Here is a 19,824-nt window from a genome sequence, read left to right as displayed (position 1 = left end):
TGGGCATGTGTCAGTTTCAGATGACTTGCATAGCTAGTACTGTGTACATTTTTATTCAGAACTACAGTCTAAAGGGAACACTTCGGGATTTAAGGGCAAGTTTAAAGATGTAGAGTACAGGAAAATGTTCTTTTAGAAACAGTAGTGTGTGCCTGAAATAATTCCTTTCAGAGGGCCGTATACCATTTTCTCAGCTTATTGAATTTGATTTTATAAAACCTGACTGAGATTTTTGTCCAGGGACGTTAATGAACTTGCCACTTTCAATAAACATTTGTAGAAATTCTGGCAGCTTGTGCAGAAGAGAAACTTATATAAAATACTTTTATCTTCACAAAATACTAAAAAAAAAAAGCAACGAAAAAAATCTTCACCAGAAACTAAAAGAAGCTGTCAAGATGTGAAATTCAGTCAATAAATCCAATTGAATTATAATACAAAATGGTCGCATTACAGATATGCTGTCCGGTCATTTGGTTCTTTCGTTCTGAAAAAAAGAGAGAGAGAAATCACTAAATTTAGAATGTGAATTTGGGACCAATGGGAAAAAAACAAAGACTTTTTGAAAACAAAGATGGAAATTAAGGTGGTATCTTCCAGTCAACGCGTACTTCATTTTGGAACAGAATTACATAGCACTCATGTCTACACCTCTAAGAAATTTCCATTTTTTCACATAAAAAAATCCAGATACGAAGCCGAAGCTGCCTTCTTCGCCAACCTGAAGCTGTCTGACTTCAACATCATTGACACTCTTGGAGTTGGAGGTTTTGGCAGAGTTGAACTGGTAAGTAACTTTTTTTTTTTTTAATTTCTAAGCATCCAAAATCTGTGGGGGATTTTTATTTTATTTTATTTTTGCTCACTTGAAGTATAAACTCCATCCCATTACAGAACAAAAGATAAATATTATAAAGAGAGGTTAATAAAGTTATCAACCATTGCAGAACTTTCTGTTTAACTTTATACAGTAGTACATAAAAATGAAACTGAAAATAATCCTATGACTGGTATGCAATTTCTAGTATGCAATTTCTAGTATGCTTTTATTCATACTAAATGATACAGGGCTGAAACAATATATTAAAACAAGAATTCCTATGGGTTCTGATAGAATTTAAGAGGATCTGATTAGATAGACAGTTGATGGATGATAGATAGATGATAGATAGATAGATAGATAGATAGATAGATAGATAGATAGATAGATAGATAGATAGATAGATAGATAGATTCATAGATAGATTCATAAATAGACAGATACAGACAAACAGATAGATGATAGGGTAGATGATAGACAAATTTTTCTTAATGCTATTTGCTTTGTTCTTGATCTTTACAACTAAATTCAAAATGCATTTATAGTTTGCAAAGGAATTATGAAATAAATGCCAATATTTTAGTGAACTTATTGTTTCAGTTTTGCATATTCTGTTTTTAAACTATTTATTATATTTTATCTGTTTACCTAGCAGATGTAAAGATATATATTTTGTTAAATATACTGAATACGAGCTTTAGAGGTAAGGTAAATAAAATTAGGTTGAGCTATACTGTATGTAGCCAAAAGCAGAGAAGGAAAATATCAACAGTCAAAATGTAGTTTTCTTGCTAAATCAAACTCTTTGGCAATATTAATATATGTTAAGAGAATGTAAAATGTAGCTGAGTAACTATTTGTGCAATTATGTAAACCCACTGACTGACATCAGTAAAGAGGACTCCCGGAATATGACACCAGCCAGACTTAAGGAAACCCTATTAAGTAAAGGGATATCCTTTGCATAAAAGTAGCACAAGTAAGCATGCCTAACATTAACCAATTCAACAAGTGAGATAATTGTAAACATATAATTTATAAACATGCAATAATCCCATTGTTATATTTTAAGTTCAGATGCATTTCATGAAATAAATTTAATGATTCTGGTCAAAGTACAAGTTGAAAGCAACCATAGCTCATAGTTGCGTAGGATTGGCTGATATGGGTAAAGGATGATTATTAAGTAGAAGGTTGACAGGAGGCTGTAGTAATAAGAGCTGAGTAGTAAAAGATCAGGAAGCAGTATAGCAAATGGAATTGTAATTGTTATCTCTTTATCAGCAATAATAGTCATACAATAGTCAGGGGTCTATATATGATTGTATTGATGATGGGATTAGGAATAACCAAGACATTATTCTGATCCATCTGTACCTTCCCATTAGATTTTTCACAGGAGAACAGTAGCTTAAAAATGGCTTGTGGCTCTTGGCTCATGTGAATCAAAGTTCAAAGCCTTTATTGTCATTGTATATCATATATACAACAAAATTGAATCCCTGACAGGATTTGGAGGCTGTTTCTGAAGAAATAACCAGGACATCTAGGTTAGTGCTGTTAAAGCTCAGACACCTTAAGATGTGTGGCTGTGGAATTCTGGGAGTTGAAATCCACCTCCCTTAAACTGCTGGGGTTGAAAAACTAGTTTAAAACCATGTTTTATTAATATAAATATGGGCTGAAAGAGAAATATAAAATGCTGAGTTTAACATATTTGTCTATTGTTTGTGAACGGATGATATGGAGACCATGATGTATAATAAATGGAATATAATTCTTTCCTTCAGGAAGAAAATATAATTATGTGGTACAAGCTATTCAAATATATGCAACCAGATAGCTTTATCGTGTAACAAATAGCATTATTTCTGTTCCTGAGTGAAAACAAACATTTTTTGCCAAGTTGGGTAATATGCTTTGGACCTGTTCTATAGGCAAAAGAGAGAACTCCAGTCTATACATCACTATGAACTATATAGTTTCCCTGTATGTGCTAATTCCATAAAATTATAATTTACTTTTTGAATAGCATTGAGTAATTGCCAATGATACATTGGTATAGTCACAGTACATCTGAATTTTTACAGTTTTAACATTGCCTCTGCTTAACAAGAAGGCAGGACTTGGCCAATCTTGACTGATCTCACAAAGTTAAACAGAATCGAAAACTTGTTTGTATTTTGATGAGAGATAACAAAATTGCAGGGCTGTAGACTGGAATGAGATATTTTAAAAAAAGTGAACCACATTGAAATTTCCATTTAGTGACAGGAGTCAAAGTTTACTTTTTAATTACTACTTTTTTCTTAGCTTTCTAAACTGCAGGGTAGATTAAAATGAAACCAGAACAATCACAGAATATTTTCTACCATAGATTTGCCATTTTTATTTTGCTATGGAAATATAGCTGTGAGACTCACCAGCTTATTAAAGAAGATCAACCTACATCATTTTCATAAGCACAATAACTTTAAAAATATGCCTCTAGTAGAAAAACAGGGAAAATTGGAACAAAAACACAGAAAAAGTAAACATATTTATTTAAATACTGTTTATAGCTGATCTTGAATTTTGTGGAAGGAATTCCCCTACCCCCAAGGTACAACTTCAATATCATATAATCAGTGAAAACTAAGATGACCTAGTGCTTCGGGGCTGCATATCAAGTATCCACAAACTTAGGTTTAATGTTTAGTTTTTGCTTGCATAAATACAGGCATAGTATTTAGTACAAGCATATTTGTGGGTACCCATTGTTTTTAAAATGCATTCTCTGAACTAATGTGAATACAGGTACATGTCTATTAAATGAGATCAGTGTTTAAATAATTGTCATTTTTGAAATGATTAGAATGGAACTGTTGAGTCAGGGAGCATGTAGGATTCTCTCTGAAAGAAGGAGGGAAGCAAAACCACAGGAAGCCATATCTTAAAACCTGTTTCGTGAAAAATGTGAGCTGCCAAACAGAGTAATGGGATCTCTCTTGGGTAATTTGCTTGTCTTTATAAGTTAATGGACATTCACAGTAATTTGAATTAGTATTCATAGAGTTTTCTGCCTTTTTAAAAAAAGAATCTGACCCTAGTTTCATATTGCATTATCACTATCTGGGTACTATTTTTGTCCCTTTCTTCATCTCAAATAATTGGCAGAACCTATTAGGTTAGGAGTTATGAAAGTGGTACATAAAAAGAGAGGGCTGGATTCCCGTCCTTGGTTCTTACAAGTGTCCCTTGGCCAAGTCTCTTTTACACTGTTTTTTTCTTAACATTTTAGGGGATCAATAAACCTAATCGAAAGACAAGGAAGATTAAGATGATATATTCGTGTCTGAATAAATAACTTTATACTTTGACAATACTTCACTCTGCATAATAAATGTTCTGTTTGACCTGGCAAACAGGCTCTTTCTATGCCCAGACCAGTGTTTCTCAACTTTGAATTCTGGGAACTGGAACCCTCACATATTAAAGTTGTCCAAGTTGAGAAATACTGTCCTAGGTTATCAAGAAGTCAGATCTAGAGGTGGTATTCAGCAGGTTCTGACCAGTTCTGGAGAACCGGTAGTGGAAATTTTGAGTAGTTCATGTAGTGACCATTCAAAGTTACAATGGTACTGAAAAAGGTAACTTATGACTTTTCATAGTTACTACCTTTGCAGCATCCCCACAATCATACAATCAACATTCAGATACTTGGCAACTGGTTCACATTTATGACCGTTGAAGTGACTCAGAGTCATGCTATCATATTTTGCAAACTTCTGACAATGGGGAAGCCAGATTCACTTAACAACCAGGTAAGAAACTTATCAACTGCAGTGATTCACTTAACAACGGTGGCAAGAAAGGTCATAAAATGGGGCAAAACTCACTTAACAAATGTCTCACTTAACAACAAAACTTTTGGGGTCAACTGTGGTCGTAAGTCGAGGACTAGCTATTTTGTTGTGGGTGCAGTTGGCTTTACATATGCTAATCCATTTGGCAGGAGTGATATTTTCTTTGTCTGTTATTGTTATTGGTATTTCTTATGCCACTGTGCTCCAAAACAATTCCAAGAGATGATTTATTTAAATTTCTGCAGTTCATCTACTCCCTCAACTCCCAAGAATATACAGATATGTCACCTGATGCCAAATTCTCCAAATCACTGCCATTTAGCCAATTCACAGTCAATGCAAACTATTTGGAAAAATCAAAGCATATAACATTGCTTATATCACCATCAAATAGATATCCACACCCTCTTATTCTCCATCTTAAGAACAACAGTGTAGAAAGGATAACTTAAATTGCTCACAATATGCCCAGCTATTAGACTGCATCCCCGTCACAAATCTCAACTCAGCTTCCAAAGAAGTCGGGTCTATTTCAAGAAATATTTCTCTCATGTTTCTGTCCCAGCTGAAATAAAAGGTATACCATCAGACATCCTATTTTAACAGCCTTCCAGAAATAAATATATAATCCCTGACGAGACTAAAATTAACTACATTAGCTACCTCAGATCAAAATCTTCCAAAGAATTCATGCTACTTGAAAAATGTTTGAGCTGTTGTCTGCAGAACTATGGATAAGTCTGTATTATCAGAGCCGAGTTCTAGAAAGCTACCAAGTGAGCCATAATCCTGTCAGGGCATTGAAGCCAAGGGACAAACTGAGGAGGCAGAGCCTATTAATATGTCAAAACATGCCAGAAAACTATTGTTGGAAGAGTTGAAGGAACATTTTGTTGTAAGAACTTACTGGAAGACTTTGAAGCTTCCAGGCAAAATTCTTATTGTGCAATTATTATGGCACAAGTGTGCTACTTTATAAGGGTTCCAAATGATGTTATATCCCCTTCCTGTTACACATTCTTTTTCCCACCATTCCTTTGAACATTTTGTATTTATAGAATAGCTTTAGATTCATTTCACTAAAGTCTAATTTGTCTGGAAGTACAGAGATGAGGAACCCATAATCTTCCAGATGTTGTTGAATCCAAAACACATTCATCTCATTATTGATTTTATTCCATAGACTGGCTTCACCTCTGCCCATATGAAATACTGAGAACAAGGAATGAAAATCATTGTTCTGCCTCCTGGGCCATATATTTCATGAAAAATTCACAAAGATGAGTAAGCTGGCTTTGGGAAGTTTGCCTTACATCTTGGAAATTGGTTGGCATTCCATGGAAGGAAAAAAATCTTTGCTGTAGCAGTCTCTTAGGCTTGTTCTGAAATCAAACATCTCAGCTACTGAACTGGAATTCCAGTCTTAAAATTCAGAAAGCCAAGCAATGCTTTAGTGCAAGGGTCTTCAAACTTGACAGCTTTAAGACTTGTGGACTTCAACTCCCATAATTCCTGAGCTAACATGGCTGGAGGAGGAATTCTGGGAATTGAACTCCACAAGTCTTAAAGCTGTCAAGTTGAAGACTCCTGCTTTAGTGGCAAAAAAAGGACTATATTTCTGTCAAATCAATACAGCCATTGGCTCTTTTAATGAGAAGTTCTATGCTTTGTTATGTCCTGGCCAGGTTTTCAAAAATTATTTGAGAAGGTGAAATCCCAAACTTTGTTAACCTCCCTATTATTCTGAGAAACCCAAAACAATGGATTTTCTTTGTAATGGAAAATATAGTGGCCTTGTCAATAAAAGGACAATAGTGTGAAGGATCCTATGTTTAATTAAACTTTTGCAAGAACTCATTTCTCCTCTGACTTTTGAGGAAAGTCAAGGACTGTACAAATAGTCCTGTACAGTTACTAACTTTCAAAGTTACAATATTGAAAAAAGTTACTCATGGCCATTGTTCACACTTATGACCGTTGCAGCAGCACCCCCGTGTTCAGTGTCCTGGGGTCATGCAAACACCTTTTGTGACCTTCTGACAAGCAGAGTCAATGAGGAGAATCCATATTCACTTAGCAACTGGGTTATTAATTTCACAATTGCATTGATTCGCTTAACAAATGTGGCAAGAAAGGTCATAAAATGGAGCAAAACTCACTTAACAAATGTCCCACTTAGCAATATACATTTTGGGCTCAACTGGGGGCTTAAATCAAGGACTAGTGAAGAGTGAAGAGGAGGACCAGGGGAGACATGATAGCAGTCTTCCAATATTTGAGGGGCTGCCATAGAGAGGAAGGGGTCCAGTGATTTTCCAAAGCACCCAAAGGCCAGACAAGGAATAATGGATGGAAACTGAACAAGGAGAGATTCAACATGGAAATAAGGAGAAACTTTCTGACAGTGAGAACAATCAACCAATGGAACAGCTTGCCCTCACAAGTTGTGGGAGCGCCATCACTGGAGGCTTTCAAGAAGAGACTGGACTGCCATTTGTCAGAAATGGTGTCGGGTCTCCCGCTTGGGTGGGGGGTTGGACTAGATGACCTACAAGGTCCCTTCCAACTCTGCTTATCTATATCTATGTGACTACCTGTAATGGAGAAAAGGTTACAATTTGCTGATATTTTCAAAAAATGCCGAAAATTGGAATAGAAGAAATACCTAAAACTTTTGGCTGAAATTGTACCCTATTTTCTTAGGCCAACTTTCAGTCAAAGCAATTGATTGTGAAAAGCCTTCCATTTATTGTTGTGCTCATGGGCTCATTAGCTAGTCACTGTATGGTATGATACTTATTATTTTTAAAGCATAACACACTGCTCCAGAGGTTGTGCCATTTCTTTACTTGATATAGATTTTTCTCAATACCTAGCACAAGCTTCAGCTTAATGGAGCTTTTTCATCCATATTCCCCAATACGTATTCACACATCGGGTATTATTTAGCAGATGTTTCCAAAGATATATTTGAGCTATCAGCTTTTCATGCTTGTCCTTCCTAAGCCTTGGATTCAGGAATTTAGACATCATTTCAAATACAATTCATTTTGATGGCCTCGCATAGCACCTGTCATAAGCTTCCAAGATCAGTGGTGTATCTTCTTTATAGTTCCATTAGTGCTTCAAGTCCAAATAACAAATTTTATACTCTCATAAATAGAATAGAATTCTTTATTGGCCAGGTGTGATTGGACACACAAGGAATTTGTCTTGGTGCGAATGTTCTCAGTATACATAAAAGAAAAGATACATTCGTCAAGAATCATAAAGTACAAAACTTAATAATAGTCACAGGGTACAATAAGCAATCAAATCATACTAGGTAGCAGTCAATATAAATCATAAGGATACAAGGGACAAAGTTACAGTCAGACAGTCACAAGTGGGAGGGGGATGGGTGATAAGGAGTGATAAGAAGGTTAATAGTAATAGTAGTGCAGACTTTGTAAATAGTTGAACAGTGTTGAGGGAATTATTTGTTTAGCAGAGTGATGGCTTTCGGGGAAAAACTGTCCTTGTGTCCAGTTGTTCTGATGGTGCAGTGCTCTATAGCGTCCTTTTGAGGGAAGGAGTTGAAACAGTTTATGTCTGGGATGTGAGGGGTCTATAAATATTTTCACAACCCTCTTTTTGACTCGTGCAGTATACAGTGAAAGGCAGGTTGGTACTAATTGTTTTTTCTGCAGTCCTAATTATCCTTTGAAGTCTGTGTCTGTCCTGTTGAGTTGCAGAAATGCTTTGTTATAAACTACTGTATCTTCCCTTTCCTCCTTTTCCCGTTCTCCCTCTGGAAGAGAGAGATGCCTTTTTTGTCATTTTGTGTGTTATATATCCTTGACTTACGAGCACAATTAAGCCCAACATTTATGATGCTAAGTGAGACATTTGTTAAGTGAATGTGCCCCATTTTACGAGCTTTCTTGCCGCAGTGGTTAAATAAATCATGGCAGCTGTTAAGTTAGTAACCCAGTTGTTAAGCGAACAATTGACTTTGCTTGTCTGAAGGTCGCAAAAGGGGATGACATGACTCTGGGACACTGCAATTGTCATAAATATGAACCAGATGCCAAGTGTCCAAATTTTAATCATGTTGTCAGGATTCCGGCAGTACTCCAATTAAATCATGAGCAATCATGACAGTGAATTACTTCTCTCAGAATTGGCTATGCCCGGGCTAATGCTGGCATGTTAACTTTTAATAAATCCTTTCCAGTTGTGGGCGTGTGGCTCGAGGCTCATGATTTAATTGGAGTAACTGCTGGAATCCTGACAGATAGCCGACTCTGAGATGCGTAATTCACTGTCACCCTTGATCCTGCTTTCCCCCCCAACTATAAAACGTGTATCCAAAATGTTTTATGAGTTGACACATGTGACCAGGGGGATGCTGCAATGACTATGTGAAAAATGGCCATAAGTCACTTTTTTCAGTGCCGTTGTGACTTTGAATGGCCGCTAAATAAACTGTTGTAAGGTGAGGACCACCTGTACCATAGGGGTGTGCAATTGTCATGTTGTATCATCCTTAGAAGAGACACCTTGGTATTCTAACTCTCTGAGGTGATTTATATGAGATGTGTGATGATCATTGCAAGAATACATTGATTTTAATATTCCACTAACATACCCAAGAATGCCTCTTTCTGCCTACCATATGGAAATAGTTGGAATGGCCCAAGAGAAAACTGTTATTGCAACTCTGGTAACTTGACGAATGATAACACAATTTCTTCCAACTGGATCAATCCGAATATCACTACGAACTCATGATTTCCCTAGCTGAGAGTTATGCACTTTCCAAGTGAATATTAAAAATCATTGATTGCAGATACAATACGTTCCAACCAGATACATTTATTCACTGCGAAGACTACGTGATGTTCTTGTGCTGGGGGAAAAAAATCTTTATTGCTTCTGCTAATCCAGCAGTTCATCTCTACTACTATTAATATAACTCTGTACGTGCCTGGTGTTGCTTAAGTCCTGCTATAAGTAACAGCTGTTGCTAATGTATGCTATGTCTACATTGTTGAAGTCCAGGAATGCAAAAGATGTATTCTAAATCAAAAGAGAAGGAAATGGCACTGATGATACTAACTTGGGGTTTGCAATTACTGACAAAAAGTTGTACTATAGAAGTTTTGAGTTGAGCTCAAATTGTACAGAAATAATTTTGGCTCCAGAAGAGAAGTAGACCTAGAATTAATCATTAGTAGAGCCAAACGTTGCCCAATGGGGATCTTTCTGACCCAGCCACATTTACAGTAAGTCTGCTCCACAAAGAAACAAGAGCCTTTTAATATAAATCTATGCTACAATCACAAAAAACTCCCATCAGTATAAAGATAAGGGTAAAAGAACGGTTGTTTACACAACAAAGCAAGGAAGATCAAAACTGAAATTTCTTTCTGCAGCAATTGAAACTTATGTAGTGCAAGAAATCTGGAAACTGAATCATTTTGAATATTAAATGAAGATGCAACACTGTAGCCTATTCCTAGTAATCGATTTTCCTTAATGATTCCACAGAAAATATTTCCATATTTTCAACTTTCTTGTTTTTGCAAAAAAGCAGGACTGAATCTACAATCTATCATATTATTATTTTTCTGCTCCTATGCCACAATATAGTACCGGTAGTTCTGATATTAACTCAGCAGTACATAAATTCTGTAAACTATTCATGGAACAGAACCTCCATTTAAGATTTACAAAATGTTTTATTGCGTACTAACCTAATGTAGCATTTAAATTACTTATAACCAATTCTGGGTAACTCCCCATCATCTCAGTCTCTTATCCTATTGTATGACGGGGCAAACAATTAATTTTCCTAAAGGATCACATGAGAAACTTGAACTGTTGTGGAGGGCTGAACCAATAGGGCTGTGAAGATATGTAGATATGCATACACATATGTAAATTTAAAAAGAAAAATAGCATGCACCCTCAAAATAAAAGCAATGCACTAAAATTGCATGTTTGATGTACACTTATTTACATTAGATTTCTAACATCCGGTTAACCTCATTCAGGTTGGATAGGGACAGCCAAAATGCCTAGAGGTGGTATTCAGCAGGTTCTGACCAGTTCTGGAGAACCGGTAGCAGAAATTTTGAGTAGTTTGGAGAACCCCGGCAAATATCACCTCTGACTGGCCCCACCCCCATCTATTCTCTGCCTTCCAAGTCCCAGCTGATCAACTGGGTCTTCTTTTGTTGCCCTGCACAGGAGAACGGAGCTGGAAAGCACGTTAGTGGGGTGGGAAAGGAATGGGATTTTGCAATAACCTTCCCCTGCCATGCCCACCAAGCCACACCACCAAGCCACACCCACAGAACTGGTAGTAAAAAAATTTGAATCCCGCCACTGAATCATTGCAATATTCCATATTAAATTATTGGCACTGGAGACGTTAGTTGAAAAGGGTGTCCATTGCGTTCCAAAATATTTTCAACTCCAGTGATAATTTATTCAGACTTGTAGAGTCTGTGTCAATGGGAGAACATTGCAATTGTTTAAAACTGTTGCCTATTAATTGCAATCCAATTTTTTTTTAAAAAAATGAAATATTTAAAGACAGAAATAAATATATATAATTACTTACTGTTGTTTACTTACTAATTATTTCCTGTTTTAGGGAGCTTTACTGCACAGTGTAAGCAGAGAAAATAATAACAATATTAAATTAATTCTTGCTAAATGCTGGGGACTGGTAAATCCATGCTAGCCCATATTTCGTCTTTATTTTAATGTAGACTTGTGAACACTCTTCAACAGCTCTGTATCCTTTCAGAGTGAATAATTTATTTTAAAAATGAGTTAACCCTTATAGGGCTAAAAGCTCATGAACTGTGCCAAAGTATAGATTCATTTGTGTGGGTCATTAATTTTCATACCCTTCAGGAAGGAGATAAATAATTGCTAATTACCTCATATAATATTCAAGGGCAAAATTGATGAGTGACAGAGTTCTAAAAGAGTTTGAGTAGACACTGAATTATTTGACTTAAGGGCCATGACTTTCTCCCTAAATAAACCTTTGCAAAATATTTACCCACTTCCTTCTTTATTTTACTTTATTTGGAGAAAGTAATCAGTTTTAAGCACCCTTTTATTCCATACATTATAATGGACAAGAATAAATCACTGCTGTAAATGTTTCCTGTGAAAGCAGGAAAGGGTATAAATAAACTCAAGCAAATTTTAAATTGGAGTAAGATGGCAGTTGTGCTTGATAGAGTAGGTGGCCTTATTAGTCATAGACTAACCACTTCTGTCTCCTCCTTCTGATCTTCCAAGCGATGTAAGATTGCCTCAGATAACATCTCTCTTGGTATTATCAGATTATCAGATTATCTTGATTAAAGGCAAAATATAGACCTCTTTTGATTAATTATTCAGAGGCATTGGAGAATGTCTTGGTCCAGGATCTACAAAACATTGTAAAGATAATGTTGTTTTAAATCACTGCTGAACTATCCAGGAAAATGAAAATCTGTATTATTATTTTAGGAATACGTTATATTGGCACTTCAGTTATACTTGTTTTACAAGAAAAATATTTATGTCTTGAACAGAATGAATGTTAATGAATGTTAATAAATGTTAATAAATGATTAACTGCATGGAGTGATTCCAGCAAAGAAGCATTTTCTGTGAAGCTGAATGAACCATACATATATTAAGTAAATAAAACAGAAATTCCAAGACAGATGTGAGAGAACCTTCTCTCTAACTTTAGTAGCAATATTGATTTTTATGTATAATGTACATAAAACCTACTTAAATCCCATGTAAGATTGATTTAAATACAACCTTTCATTAAGCCCTGTCATATTGGTTTAGATCAGGGGTGTCCAATCTTGGCAACTTTGACTTGTGGACTTCAACTCCCAGAATTCCTCAGCCAGCAAAGCTGGCTGAGGAATTCTGGGAGTTGAAGTCCACAAGTCTTAAAGTTGTCAAGGTTGGACACCGCTGGTTTAGATGTTTTAGAAACCAACAAAAACATTTCCCTGCTTTTGTGGAAGCAAGTATTTGGTCAAGATGTTTTTCTTACATTTGACAGATTCAAAATGTTCTTTGCTTATAAATGTTCTTTGCTCTTAGCTGCTAGTCAATTCCATCTGACAGGATCTTATGGTTTCTTTTGATGTATAGAGTAAAACACTTGACAAGTCTTTCAGATTATTACAAATTTCAGATCATAATTCCTTGTAATAGATATTCCTAACCAGAAACATCCTTGCAGGTATGTTTGTGATGTTGACAAAAAGTCATGATGAGGGTCTCAATCAATCTGGAAAAAAACACTGTTGTTGGGTTTTTTTGCAGAAATTGCAATTGACTGACAAATTTTAAAAGTATAGGGCTTCATTTGTTTAATGTCCTCCTGTCCATGGGAGTTTTACCTGCAGTTTTATATATTTCAGGAGAAATGATAAGAGAAAATTGCTTCATTAACAGATTTGGCTGTTTATCAAAGAATATAAGCTTAGGCTTAAGCTAAATAAATACTACATCACATGGCAAAACTACAGTAAATTTAGTCTTTAACTCTGCTACGTGTGGGAAAGCACCTGTATAAGTATCACTAACAAATTAAATCCCACCTTTTGATTAGAATCTTCTTAATATCTTATTTTACCATAAAAATGGCATCTTAAAACAAAGACTCAGAAGACCAGCGTCAAGCAACAATCAAACTTGTACCATTTAAGGTGAACATGGTCATTCAGGCTTCAGTTTCTGTAAAGCTAGACTTTTACATAAAATTAACATGCAAAGTGCTAGATAAAGATTTGAACCCATCAATAAAATTTACAGTAATACTAAAATTGTGAGCAAATTTGGTATAGTGGTTAAACCACTGGGCTAGAAACCAGAGACTATGGGTTCCAGCCCTATCTTAGGTATAAAGCCAGCTGTATGATCTTGGGTTAGTCATGCTCTCTCAGCCCATAGCAAGAGGGCAGTGACAAGCCAGTTTAGAAAACATTGCCAAGAAAATGGCAAATGCCAAAAATCAACAGTGTCTCAAAAGCACACATAATAATGATCATAAATAAATTAGCTGATATTTTTTTAAAAAGTGGCAAAAATGAAAAGAAGAATTGTTCCTATGATGCCAGGTATGTGAATATGGATAAAGAAAAGATAGTAGTGATAATTTTCATGGAATTATGGGAGAGTTAGATTCTGTCCCCATACATCACTGAAAGGAAAGCTGATAACAAAGGATGACGGTTTTGTGACTTTCAGTAAGCTTCCAGATAGAACAAAGTTAGACCATGTCCCATAAACCAAAAACTAAAAAATGCATTCCTAACTTTTGGATACTTGCAAAACCACATTCTCGATTCAAATTGCCCCAATTAACCAACATGGTTGACTTAGAATGCTTCTGGCTGTTCCCTGCGTCTATGAATTGACAAGCGTTGAGATATAGAATGTCAAAGTGCAGATCCTTGGTATCAGCATTTTTATTTTGGAATAGCCTTCTGGGAAAAACAGATTTGCCATTACTTTACCTGCCAAATACTTAAAGAGCTGACTGGGGCCATGTCAGCCGTCCCAATTTGGACAGTTAGAAAAGAAAGACTCTCGACTCCACTGTTAGCAAAAGTACACTTTACTGAAGCCATGTAGTTATAGTATAGCAAAGCTGGAACTGGGATTTTCACACATTGAAGCTGATTCTTGCCTTTTCCCTCATCTTCCCCCTAATTATCCCTTAGTGTCCAATTAGGTTCAAACAAATTGTTTTGGAACTGTTCCTTCTTTGGACTGTTTTTGCAGGCTGGCCAGTGTGTTCCATCAGTTGACCTTGAAGCAGCCAGATTCTCTCATGGGATGGTAGGGCACACACAGTTTCAGTTTTTCCTTTTCTTCCCTAAAGTGCCCTACCTGCAGCTCCCTCCCTTCCCAGGTGCTATGACATCAGGTGAAGCATGGCTATGGAACAGGATGACAGCCCTAATAGGCCATCTAAGTTAAATATGATGTTGGGATATTGTTTTATTGGGTTAACTGTCTACTTAATAATTTAAATTTGTAATTCTCCTAGAGAATTATAAGTTCTTTCAACTGCCTCTTTAAATATAAATTATTGTCGATGAAGGTGATAAAGCACCATATACCATACCACTTTTCTAATTGTCCCAAAGGTGCTTTTTCAAGAGGCAACTGGACTTTCTGATTTTTCTTTGAAAATGTTTCACTTCTCATCCAAGAAGCTTCTTCAGTTCTGACTGGATGGTGGGGAGTGGAAAGATTTATATTCCTTGCAGAGAGCTGGTCATTTGTATTCTTTTAGAGGGTTGTTGAGGCCACTTGGAGATTTGTCTGTGCTCTCAGAGTCATGTCAATAAAACAAATAGTTGTAGTAGAGCCTTCTTGGCACTGCTCCGCACCAATTTGCACTACTAACGTGACCCTGAGAACACCGACAAATCTCCAAGTGGCCTCAGTGACTCTCTAAAAGAATGCAAATGACCAGCTGTCTGCAAGGAGTATAAATCCTACCATTCCCACCATCCAGACAGAGCTGAAGAAATTTCTTGGATGAGAAGTGAAACATCTTCAAAGAAAAAACAGAAAATCCAGTTGCCTCTTGAAAAAGCACTTTGGGGACAACTATGACCTGGATGACTGAGAATTTCCATAGACACATTTCCTAATTCTGCAATACCAGGTTGAGTGTGAAAAGACAGTAGTTGCTGCTCTCTATTGCCTTCCTTGACACACCAACTTCTTTCTCCCTTTAAATGATGAAAAATGATTGAAATAAGTTGTTGGTCACAATAATGACATATCATTTCCCGTAGAGAAAGTAGCATTTCTTCCAATACCATTTTCTAGGGAAAACAGATGCGTTGCTGCTATTTTGTTCTTTGTTTGTTTAGCAGGCATTTTGCTTCTGATTTTTCCCAGTAAATCTGGCCTGTCAAGATCAGTTGCAATGTCAGCTTACACAATGTACACAGTGGATGTGGTCATGACTTATATTTTCTAAATATCAGCTTTCATGAGATTACTCTCACTTGGTCACCTTGAGACCAGGGTAGCAGAATAGAAATGCATACTGTAGGCTGTGTGTAAAAAAAAAAAGCTATCTATGGTTTTGCTTTAATTAAACACCTGTGCAGAATTTTGGAAATGATATAAGAGGAAGTAAAGCAGTTCTGAAAATAAATGGACGCAGCTTTTCTCATGTTTCTCTATGTGTTGGCTAATTTATTTTTAACCAAGACTGTCTACCCCAAAAAGGTGAAATGTTAACTTTATTATATATTTCACCCTGCTGCTCCAGATATTAGCAAGGGGAAACAGAATCAAGGTTATATTTTATGCTCTTTTCTTGTGTCTCTTTGTTATTCAGCCCACATTTAGCAGAAATCACAAGGAATTATTCAAAGCAAGATGTAAGATTGTTTCTGAAAAATTTGCAGGGTTTAGCTTATTTATGTAGATCATTTTTGTAGGGCTGCCCATCTCAACAAATGACTCTCAGCAGGGAACAAAATTAAAAGGAAAATACAAAGAATTACAATGAGATGAAACTTAGATTGCATAGCAGCTGAGAATAAAGCATATAACTGTATCACTAATATAACCAAAAATTAGGTCCATGCACATACTCAGGCCTCAGGCCCAAGTCTTATGAAAAAATAAGCAGGATTGAAGTCCATCCTTATATGAAGTGGGAGAATATTCCATAAAGTGGACACCATAGTCGATAAGGCATGATTTTGACAGCCTTCAACAAATGGCATTTCTTAGCCATTGGAACCAAAAGCAGGCCCACCAGATTAGAGTTGCTTGTGTAAAATAGCATAAGCTGGAATGCTCCAACATTGGAGGTTTTTAAGAAGAGATTGGACAACCATCTCTTTGCAATGGTAAGAGTCCCTTGCTCCGGGGTGTTGGACTAGAAGACCTCCAAGGTCCCTTCTAACTCTGTTATTATTTATTTATTTGGTACAAATAAATGGGGATAATAGGACAGTTAATAATTGTTGTAGAGCGGCGGAGGAACAAAGCTGAGCCAGAGTGAAACGTAAAAAAGGCTTTATTGCAATGAATAAAGGGTTGCCGCGTCTGCCTCCTAACTAGGCAGGTTAGCTGGCGGCAACGGGGCTGGCACTGCTCAACAGCCGCCTTTTATAGCCGGCTGTCAAACGGTGCCAGCCAATGGGAGCGGCTGGTGCTCCTGCTCAAACAGCAGACCTGGTTGGGGACTCCAACCAGTCCCAAAGACATAACACTCCTTTCCCCCAGCTGGAGCATGCGTAGTCCTTCAGGTAAGTTGGTTGTCTGCGCTGGCGGCAAGAACGTCGCAACCCGGGCAAGCTGCTGGCTGGCGTCAAGTCCTTGCCCCCAGGAATCGTCTCGGAGGTTGTTGGGGAGTGGGCTCGGTCCGGTGTGGTGCTCTGTGAATTAGGTAAGTCCCCCTGTTCGGGCTGACCTTGGTGAGTTGCTTGGTCCGGCCGGCAGGCAGGTTCGCTTGGCTGTTGGTTCGGTGTCCCTTGTTGGTAGCTCGGGCCCTCCAGCAAACTCTCTTGGTCGATGGGGTAGATCGGATCCTGCAGGGAGCTTCCATCTGGGTAGGCTGGTACCGGCAGGGAGTCCTCGGTGCTAGGAGGTTGGGCTGGGTTGGTATCAGTTGTGCTTCTCCATCGCCTTCTGAGCTGGTCCACGTGTCTACGCCACAGGCGTCCATCTTCCAGGAGGACCCGGTAGGATCTAGGACCTGTGACTGACACAACTTGACCTGGTACCCACAGAGGATCCCCTGCATAATTCCTGGCGTACACCAGGTCATGCAGGGCAAAGTCCCTGACCAAACTGTCAGATCCTAAAGGGGTGTCTGGGCAGTAGTGGGGGTGCAACCTGTCCAGGGTGGTCCTAAGGCGTCTCCCCATCAAGAGCTCGGCAGGGGATTTATTTGTAGCGGTGCATGGCGTCGTATGTTGGCTCAGGAGGTAATGTGACAGTTTGGAGTGCCAGTTTTCCTGGCCAAACCTGGCAAGTGCCTCTTTTGCTGACCTGACTGCCCTCTCAGCCATCCCGTTGCTAGCGGGGTGAAAGGGGGCTGTAAGGATGTGTCTGATGCCCAAGTTGGCAACGTACATGCTAAACTCACACGACGTGAACTGGGGGCCATTGTCAGACACCAGCGTGTCAGGGAGCCCATGGTAACGAAGAGGCGGGTCAGAGCCTTAACAATTGCTTGAGTGGTTGTCGAGGGTAGTAGGGCCAAGTCTATCCATTTGGAGTAAGAGTCTACTACAACCAAGAAGGTCCTGCCATGTACTGGTCCAGCCAGGTCGATGTGCAGGCGAGACCAAGGACCACTAGCACTCTCCCACTTGGTAGGCATAGCTGCTGGTGGGGCAGCCCTGGTTTCTTGGCAAGGTTGGCATGAGCTTACCCAGCTGGAGATTTGGGCATCCATGCCGGGCCACCAAACGTAGCTGCGGGCCAGAGCCTTCATCCTTACGATGCCCGGGTGGCCCTCGTGAAGTACCTTCAGGATGGGTACACGAAGAGTGGCTGGGATGACTACCCTTGTCCCCCACAATAGACATCCTTGTAGTTTCGACAATTCCTGCTTACGGGTTTTGAAAGGAGCAAAGTCAGCAGTGTATTGCGTTTCCGGCCACCCCCTTCCCACCCAGTCCATAACTTGGGCAATTATTCTGTCTTTTTTTGAGTGCGCAGCAATGTCCTCGGCTGTAACCGGCAATTTAAGTTCATTAACTTCAAAAATGGCATGAACAGGTGCTGGGTCTTCGACTGGGACTGGTAGCGGGCAGCGACTAAGGGCATCGGCGTGACTCAAGTTTTTTCCAGGGCGATGCACCAACTTGAATGAATAAGCGGCCAGGAACAAAGTCCACCTGGTCATTCTAAGTGATAGTACCTGCGGGGTTTGCTTATCCCCTGATAACAGCCCCAGGAGTGGTTTATGGTCAGTTATAAGTTCAAAATGGTGCCCAAACAAAATTCATGAAACTTTTTTACTGCAGCTACTGCAGCCAAGGCCTCCTTATCTATTTGGCTGTAGTTCCTTTCTGCAGTAGAGAAGGTCCTAGAGAAGAAAGCAATTGGTGCCTCGGAACCGTTGGGAAGCCTGTGGCTCAGAACAGCCCCAATCCCAAAGGGGGATGCATCAGCAGCTAGGACCAGGGGAAGTCGTTGATCATATTGGATTAAAACTGCATCAGATGTGATTAAGGATTTGACTGCCTTGAAGGCATGGGCTTCTTTGGGTCCCCAATGCCAGGGGGATTCTTTGTCTAACAGTCTGTGTAAGGGTTCAGCAATAGATGCTTTGTGTGGGAGAAATGAAGCGTAAAAGTTTAGTAGCCCCAGAAAGGCTTGGAGCTCCGTCTTGTTAGTTGGTGTAGGCGCCTCATGGATAGCCTTTACTTTGGATTCGATTGGGTGAATGCCAGAGGCATCTATCCTATATCCCAGAAAGTCCACTTGCCTAGTGGCGATGGCGCACTTCTCCCTTTTAACTTTGAGGCCATGCTGCCTAAACTTCTCTAGGACTGCTCTGACCCTTTGTATGAGCTGAGGTCTGTCAACTGCTGAGACTAAGATGTCATCGAAATAAGGGACAACCCCTGGGAGACCTTGGAGAATCCTTTCCATGAGTGATTGGAATATACCCGGGGCTACACTAACACCGAATTGGAGGCGTTTGCACTTGAATGCCCCTCTATGTGTGACTATGGTTTGTAATTCAGCTGTCTGATCATCCACAGGGAACTGTTGGTATGCCTGGGACATGTCTAATTTGGCAAAAATGGTGCCGGGTTCGAAGGTGTGTAACAGGTGTTGAATAACAGGGACCGGGTAGGCACTGACCTGCAGATAACGGTTGAGGGTGGTTTTATAGTCTGCGCAGATCCTTAAAGTGCCATCTTTCTTGAGTGGGGTGACTATGGGGGTCTCCCATTTGGCAAAGTCAGTTGGTTCTAACACCCCTTGCTTTAGTAACTTATCTAATTCTAAATCTAACTTGGGACGGATGGCGAAATGCACCCTGCGTGGCTTAAGGCGAAGAGGAATTGCCTGGGGGTCCACAGAGAAGGAGATGGGAGTGCCAGAATAACAGCCCAGCTCGCTGCTAAAAACATCAGA

At 38.8% G+C, this 19,824-nt stretch overlaps 1 protein-coding gene and 1 long non-coding RNA gene across 4 annotated transcripts in view; one reads left to right on the top strand and one right to left on the bottom strand.

The window, feature by feature from the left end:
* Positions 1 to 19,824, top strand: part of PRKG1 (protein kinase cGMP-dependent 1) — an 878,222-nt gene that overhangs the window by 819,969 nt on the left and 38,429 nt on the right. For all 3 annotated transcript variants that reach the window (XM_026719912.2, XM_026719913.2, XM_087932356.1), the window contains one exon: positions 691 to 787. In XM_026719912.2, the coding sequence (XP_026575697.1) occupies positions 691 to 787 (97 nt within the window). The remainder of the gene's footprint in view (positions 1 to 690; positions 788 to 19,824) is intronic.
* Positions 49 to 5,222, bottom strand: LOC148125770 (uncharacterized). Its single transcript, XR_015743426.1, has 2 exons — positions 5,127 to 5,222; positions 49 to 487 (listed from the first exon to the last, which is right to left on the bottom strand). It is a non-coding gene; the product is annotated as an uncharacterized LOC148125770 (long non-coding RNA).

Source organism: Pseudonaja textilis, chromosome 4 (assembly GCF_049901715.1).
Source record: "Pseudonaja textilis isolate UNSWEBS1 chromosome 4, rPseTex1.2, whole genome shotgun sequence".
Lineage (NCBI taxonomy): Eukaryota > Metazoa > Chordata > Lepidosauria > Squamata > Elapidae > Pseudonaja > Pseudonaja textilis.
Note: the sequence above shows the minus strand (reverse complement) of the source record. Positions and strands in the feature narration are given on the sequence as shown.